Genomic DNA, 7,229 nt, shown 5'->3' on the forward strand with positions numbered 1-7,229 from the left:
AGCTAGCAAGCTTTTTTATCACTTGTATTGAAGACAAAGTGAAAGTGTGTTTTTTCTGAGACCACGAGAGTGAAAAATTAAAACAATAAAATAAAAAAGTAGTAGATAAGAGAGTAAAATTCTAGTAAAATGCCAATTATTAAGAGAATAAAAGAGCACAAAACGCAAAGAAAGGTTGAGGCTGAAGTTGTCGTTTGATTTTATTTAACTTCCTTTTTGACGGGTACAGGCGAAATTCTCTCGCATTTTAATGGTTCCTGCATAAAATCTAGTGTAGAAAATCAGAGGATGAACATAAACAGGAAACTAGGGGCTAAAAAAAAAACGCCCACTTTGGCCTCTTATTGGGCATTAAAACCACCGTAGAAATAAATACAAAATTTTAAATACATTTAAAAAAGAAAAAAAAAAACAACAGACAAAGTTTGGGGACCACTTCTTTAAGGGTTCCATCTGATGATTTTTTAAGAACCTAAATCTTAAACTTTTGGGCCATTTCCTTTTAACGAACTTAAATTTTAAAAAGTCTTAGACAAAAAGGAAAAAGCCGCTTTAGCCTTAACCGTAATGGTGTCCAGAGCTGCAGCCACATGGCTTTTGGTTCAGCGAGTGGCGGCGAGCTCAGACGACTGTCCTGCCTTTTTCAGGACAGCGAGGCGGCCAGCTGCAAGATGAACAGCCTGGGCAGCAACCACTCCATCCCCAGCACGTCGGTCAGCACCGGCAGCCAGAGCAGCAGCGTCAACAGCATGCAGGAGGTGCTGGAGGACAACTGCTCCGACATGACCATGATGCACCCGCAGGACTACAGCGGCAACCTGGACTCGTCCGCGCTCGCCAAGAAGGTGACGCTGAAAAACCCTCAGGATCCCCACAGTTTATGCAAATAAGTCTGAGAAATCATTACACCCCCCCTCGTCGCCCCCTTAGAGGGTAAAGCTACACACATTTGTACCACAAACATCCTCTTCTTCTCTCTGAAACCATGGAAACCCTGCACCCTTTGCTGCCTCATCCCGACATCCTTCACACTTTAGGAAACAAAGGCGTGCATGTTGACAGGCCACGCCCCCTCCCCTGCAACACGTCTGAAGCTCAGACTGAAGGTGGGCGCGGGAGCTGCTGTCAGACGCTGCAGCCAACAAGCTTTCTCCAAGTTCAAAATCCACAGAAAACACAGACATGTTGAAGCCCCGCCCCCATTAGACTTTTGAAACGTTAAAATAAATAAATGTTTCATCGTGATTTTCACATGATCTATAAAGCTATAATCTTCTCCGTTGGCACTGGAACCGGATTTCAATCGGAACTCTGACCCGTGTTTTGTTTTGGACTCAGGACCATCAGTACAACTGGGATGACGGGATCCACAGGGACCAGCGGGCCGAGCCCAGGTCGGCGTCCTCCGACAGGAGCAGCCAAGCCCAAAACTACAAAAACCAGGGCCGTTTCGCCACCATAAAGTCGGCCTCTCTGGTGAGATTTGATCAAAACCTGTTTTTGTTGTGACAGTCAAACTCCGAGAAATGTTTTGTGTTTGCGTTACTGTCGCTTTGAGAGGCAAAACCGGAACGAGGTTTCCACCCACAGAAGCAAAAAAACAAAGACTCAGTGAGAATATGGATTTAATGATTCAAATATGAAAAACTGTCATAAAGATTTAACTATAAAAGTCAACTTAAAAATGTGGCAAAGAAGCCTAAATATGGAAAAAATTATTCTTGAGCTGTGAAAAAAAAACTTGGAGGACTATTCACTGGATTTACACCACTTTGACATTTTGCAACCAGACTCTTCCAACTCTCGGTGCAAGAAGCCCCTCCCTGCTTTTCTTGTGTGAACACTTTGTGTACACGGTGTGTAGGTAGCTTTAGAAGTGATTAAAACTAACCTCCACATGCACATCCTCAAAAACCTTTGAAATTAAACTAAATGCAAACAAAAATAAAATGAAAGAGGAAAAATTTAAACTTGTTAAATTTGTTAAACGTTCTTTTAAAAAAGTCCTACTATATTTTTTATCATAAAAATGTTCCTAGTGGTCTTTCACTCATGACTCTGCAGTTTTTAGCCAAAATAAAAAAATACTTTTTCAATTTTAAGACATATTTTCTGCAGCTTGTTAGAAAGGCAATTCTGGATTGTGGGCGGGCCCTTAGGACCGAAAGTTAGCTCCACTAATGTCTCATTAATCCTTCGTCACGCTAGCTTACGGCTTCTGACAACCCCAAGCTAACATTAGCTAAACAAAACAACGGCAAGCAATAGTTTTAAGCCACCTGCCACCTGAGATGAGGAAAATTAAGACTCTAATAGATCTATTTGTCTTCAAATGGAGGCATCAGAAAAGGTAGACTTTAGCCCCGCCCATTTCAGTAACTGGGTCGTTAGTCTGAGTATTTTCTAGCATCTGGTTTTCTTTTGATGGTCATCCAATGCGATTTGAATTAAGAAATCCTCAAAAACCATTTAAAAGTATTTTTATATAGGTCTTCTTTCATGAGAGAAATTCTACAAGAATTTGATAAAAACACACAAAGACGATTTTTATTGGAGTGGATCTTTAAGAAACTTTAAGATCATCTTTGTTGGATCAATGAAACAATCGAGGTTAGATTAAAGCAGGGCTATGTCGAAGGAAATCAATTTTTTTTATTTATAAAAAAAAAACATTTCATACATTTGTAACAGTATAATGTACGTATAATAAAATAAGTCCATCTCAGATCATCTTTTGATCTATTGTGGTCTTTTAATTATAATAATTCCATTTTTAACCAACATAAAAAACTTCTCATATTTTCTGGGACATAGTTTCTGCAGAGCGGCAGGGGTTCGTTAGAAATTGGCCCAGAGTGGGTTTGTAAAAAGTAAAAAATGAAAACATTCATTAAGAAATCAATTACAATCTAAATGTGTACAAGTAACTTCAGTTTGAGAAGAAGATCTGGTCCTAGCAATCAACAGGCTGAAGATGGCCGCCCGATGTTTTCATCGAAGAAAAAAACAAATCTGCTCCTATTTTAGATTATAAATCGCTCTTTTAGTATTCAATCACTTTTATCCATTTCTATGTTTTTTATACATTTCTATTTATTTAGTTTTGAAGAGAAACTTCAAAGTTCCTGTTCACCCCCTCACCTCTTTCATCTTCATCACCAGCTCCTTTGTTCCTGCGCTGTTTCCTCCCTCCTCCTCCTCTCCTGCTCCTCACCTCATTGCCTTTGTTTTCTCACACCAGGTTTTTTTTCATTACCCCCCCCATCATGGATTCCTGCTCCTGTATCTGACTCCTCGTCAGCCTCAGCTGTGACTCTGAGCTGAAGGGGGAGGAGTTTGTCTCCTTCCACGCTCTCCCTTCATGTCTGTTGTCATGGAAACCGGCTCCAGTACCCAGAAAGTAGTTGTTGTGTTGTGAGCGAGAGCGTGAGCGAGTTTACCCGCCCGTGACCCGCCCGCTGGCGTCCAGTCACGTCTTTACAGATCAGGAGCGTGGAAGACGCGTCTGCGGCCGGCCTTGACCGGAGCTGCGGCGGTCAGGACGACCTTCACGTCTGCAGAATGCAGAAGTGCTCCTCCTGGTTTCACCAAAACCAGCTGGAAGTCCTGTTTTTTTTTTTTTTTCTCTGGGGGGACTTGAAGTTTGTCCTTTGTTCATCTCACGTCACATAAGAGGCTGAAGTCTGACGGAAACCTTCAAGAAAAACATCTTAAAAACAATCCCTTCATCACAACTGTTGCTGCTCCTCCTGTGTCATTAAAATGCCACCTCTCCGCCACTGCAATGGATGCTGGGTGAAGGCGCCCGTCCTGCCCGCTGGCGCCCAGAGAGATGACATCATCTCTTCTTTCTGCCGAGAGAGAGCAGCCGTCCTCCGATTGGCCTCCAAGTCTGGAAGCAGGTAGACAAAGAGAGACGGGGGGGGGCGATTGATGGAGACAAGAAGCTCTCAAAAACACGAGGAGCAACAGAAGGAAAAAAATAACCGCAGAGAAACGGCACATGATGGGGGGGCACACAGAGGTGTCAGGTGAGGCGGGAGTGAAGGGAAAAGGAAATCATATTTATGACAGTTAAATCTTCAAAACAGATTTTAATTAGACATAAAAATAAGTTAGGTTGACTAAAAATAAGCACATTTTAGGTAATAATTTGGTTTAAAAAACTAAATTAGGAAAGTATTTTCCCTTAAACCTAAAATTCTCTTAACAAAATGGCGTTTTTACACAAATTTTATTACAATAATTTGACTTTAAAGGCCCTCTTAAGCTCTATTTTCTTTCTATTGTAAACAATTCTCAGTGTATTTATTATAATTACTCTGTTTTTATCCAAAATGTAAAAACCTGTCATTTTATAGGACACTGTTTCTGCAGAAAGGCAGGAGTTCTTTAGAAATTGAGCTGTAGGCAGGACCGTTGGTAACTCCACCCCCTCTTCCCGTTGCTGAAAGCTCTCTGTTTACCTGCTAGCTCACAGCCCCTCACAACCTAACTTTACTGGTGCGACAAAAATGGCGAGCAATATCGGAGCTATCCATCCGTACAGTTTTGATCTAGATTCCAGCTCAGATTAGGAAAATGAAGACGTTCGTGGATCTATTTGTCTGCAAGTGGATGGAGAATGGAGCAGAGGTCATGACCTGCCCAGTGTGTTTTCTACGTCACAAATAGGATCTTTTTCAAACTGCATTATTTTTTGTTTGCTTCTGATTCATAACGATTTGAATAAAGAAATACTCTCAAATACTTAACAATAATTAAGCTTCATAGCTATCAAAATGTATGCATTTTAGTTATATCTTTTAATAATAATTAAGACGTTTTTAGCCAAAATCAAAAAGCCTTTTGTCGTTTATTAAGACATGTTTTATGCTGTAGCTCGTTAGAAATACAGTTCTGGGTTGTGGGCGGGACTGTTGACACAGAGCAACCCGCCCCCCTTCCCTGTCGCTGAGAGCTCTGTTTGTGCGCTAACCAACCCCCAACACTGGCAGGCGGAACGTGAAGCCAACCCGGAAGTAACAAAACGTTGCAGTACCAGCACTGACCAGAGAGGCTGGTGCTTTGAGTGAGCAAATTCCCATAGACTCCCATGTTAAAATCCTCATTTTCAACCCTCTAATAAACCCCTTTAATGCCTGGTGCTTAAAGTTTTTATTTCATCAATAGCTGCATATTTGATTTTTTCTAAGTTTGTAATTTTTTTTTAAACAGCATTTATTTTCGCTTAATGAGGGGGCGCGGCCTTTGATTGACAGGTGACGATCGCGGTGGATTCTGGGAGCAGTGCTACGGTGTTTTGCTGTCTGCTTCAGATTTAGCGTTAGCATGAGCGCTATATTTCGGTTTTTGTCCTGCTGCAATGCTGTAAACTGTTCTAACACGCTCTCTGGGAGTCATCTGGTGTCTTTTCTTCGATAAGTACTAAAAGAATAACTTTATATTTGCCGGAAATAAATCATTAATGTATATTATGATTATTTATTTTAGTTCCAGTAATTCGATTTTTTTGTATCTGTTTATCTTGTATGTTCCTCTCAGGTCTGCTTCTGGTGGTGAGTGGATTTATAATCCAAAACAGCATTTACATTTTAAGGCAGTAAAATTTTAATTTTAACATATAAAGATGACTCTTGTTGATGTATGTGATTCAATAAAAATCATGTTTAAAGTATAGCGGGTGAACTCGGTCCCGCCCCCTTTCCCCATACTTGGAACGTCCGTGTCAGGAGGTGTTAACTCCAGCCAATATGGCTGCGGTCGTGAGCTGGATGTTCACGCTTCATTTCGAGGGACTGTGGAAGTCAATGGGTGACGTCAGAGATGATTGTCTTATTATATATTATGTCTGTGGCCTTAACTGATTGGAGACGTTCACCACCTGGATTAACTGCTCTGTATTTACTACTCTACTAGACCGCACCGGACCGCTCAATAGAAACGAGACTTAGCTTAGCTAGCTAGCGAGATTTCGTCACGTTTCCCAGCATGCACCGCGGCTCAAAATGCATCTTTTTAAAAGAAAAAAAACATTTAAAATCATTTTTGTTTTCACATTATTTTATTTAAAACTAACGAACATATCGTGTGTAATTCAAATTTGCCAAAAAACACTGGAGTTAAAACCATTAGTTTGCACGTGTGGGTAACGAAGGGGTATAAATAGCGATCGGCGACAATCGTCTATTGGTTCAAACTTGGAAGTGTGCTCACGTGCTGGAAGGCACCTCGAGCTGCTCCTTGCACCCTGGGGGTTAACCCGGGGACCCGCCAGGGCGCTAGGAGCAGCTCGAGCGGGGGACTGGTGAAGGCGGGCGGTAGAAAGCGATTACCGTAAAATACAAGGGCACCCAACTACATGTCTCAGGCGCTACCAGTGATTACTCAGCACAGTACAAGCTGGTAGCGAATACTGGACTGTAGAGCTTACTCAATGAGTACCCTGCCAGTTCCCCTCCCAGGTTTGAACCCGCCAGACGCTTGGCCAGCGTCTGGTGTATTTTTTTTTTTAAATAAATGTTACTATGTTAGTTATGACTGAATATTTCCAATATTTCCAATAAGGGATAATACCCGACGAAGTGTGCGTTAATTTCTCATAATGGAGGGTTTTATCCCGCTTATACCATGGTCATTTACAAAATAAATAAACATTCGATCAATATTTAGTACTTTATTCTTGTTAATTCTTTGGTTTAGCTCATTTTTCACAAAAAAAAGCGGACTATTTGATCGTGATGCGGCTTGTTCTCACGGTGACACCGCGGAGAGCCTGAAGCCTTTACAGACCTCAGCTGCAGCGGTAAAGTGTCGCTGTTTTGAAAAGAAAAACCGGACAAATTAGGATTTTTTTTCCTTCTTTTTCTGAAGTTAAGCCTTTAGTGGGCAGCTACAACATAAACGGCACACAATCAGCTTCTGTCTGTGTTTCATTTCACGGAAGGTTCGCTCCTTCTGAGCTGCTCTAAAAGCAGAAACTCCCTCTTGTGGTGAGACAGAAGACTACACCTTTCATGTCGAGTACTGTTTTATTAGTGGGAGAATAACAAATTTTATAAACAAATGATCGAAGTTAAGACCAACATTATGGGGTGGAGGGTTGAAACTATGTCCTAGAAAAAAAGTTTTTTTTATTATTATGGGTAAAAACTGCATGGCCATAATAAAAAAGGACCAGCCAATAGGGCTGCGGCCATGAGCTGAATATTCAGGCTTCATTTCAGGGA

At 41.3% G+C, this 7,229-nt stretch overlaps 1 protein-coding gene across 4 annotated transcripts in view; it reads left to right on the top strand.

Annotated features, from left to right (window-relative positions):
• taok3a (TAO kinase 3a) overlaps positions 1–7,229 on the top strand; it is a 63,567-nt gene that overhangs the window by 49,053 nt on the left and 7,285 nt on the right. For all 4 annotated transcript variants that reach the window (XM_024274935.2, XM_036213733.1, XM_024274932.2 and 1 more), the window contains 2 exons: positions 648–845; positions 1,339–1,476. In XM_024274935.2, the coding sequence (XP_024130703.1) occupies positions 648–845; positions 1,339–1,476 (336 nt within the window). The remainder of the gene's footprint in view (positions 1–647; positions 846–1,338; positions 1,477–7,229) is intronic.

The sequence above is a fragment of the Oryzias melastigma genome, linkage group LG9, assembly GCF_002922805.2.
Source record: "Oryzias melastigma strain HK-1 linkage group LG9, ASM292280v2, whole genome shotgun sequence".
NCBI classification, from domain to species: Eukaryota; Metazoa; Chordata; class Actinopteri; order Beloniformes; family Adrianichthyidae; genus Oryzias; species Oryzias melastigma.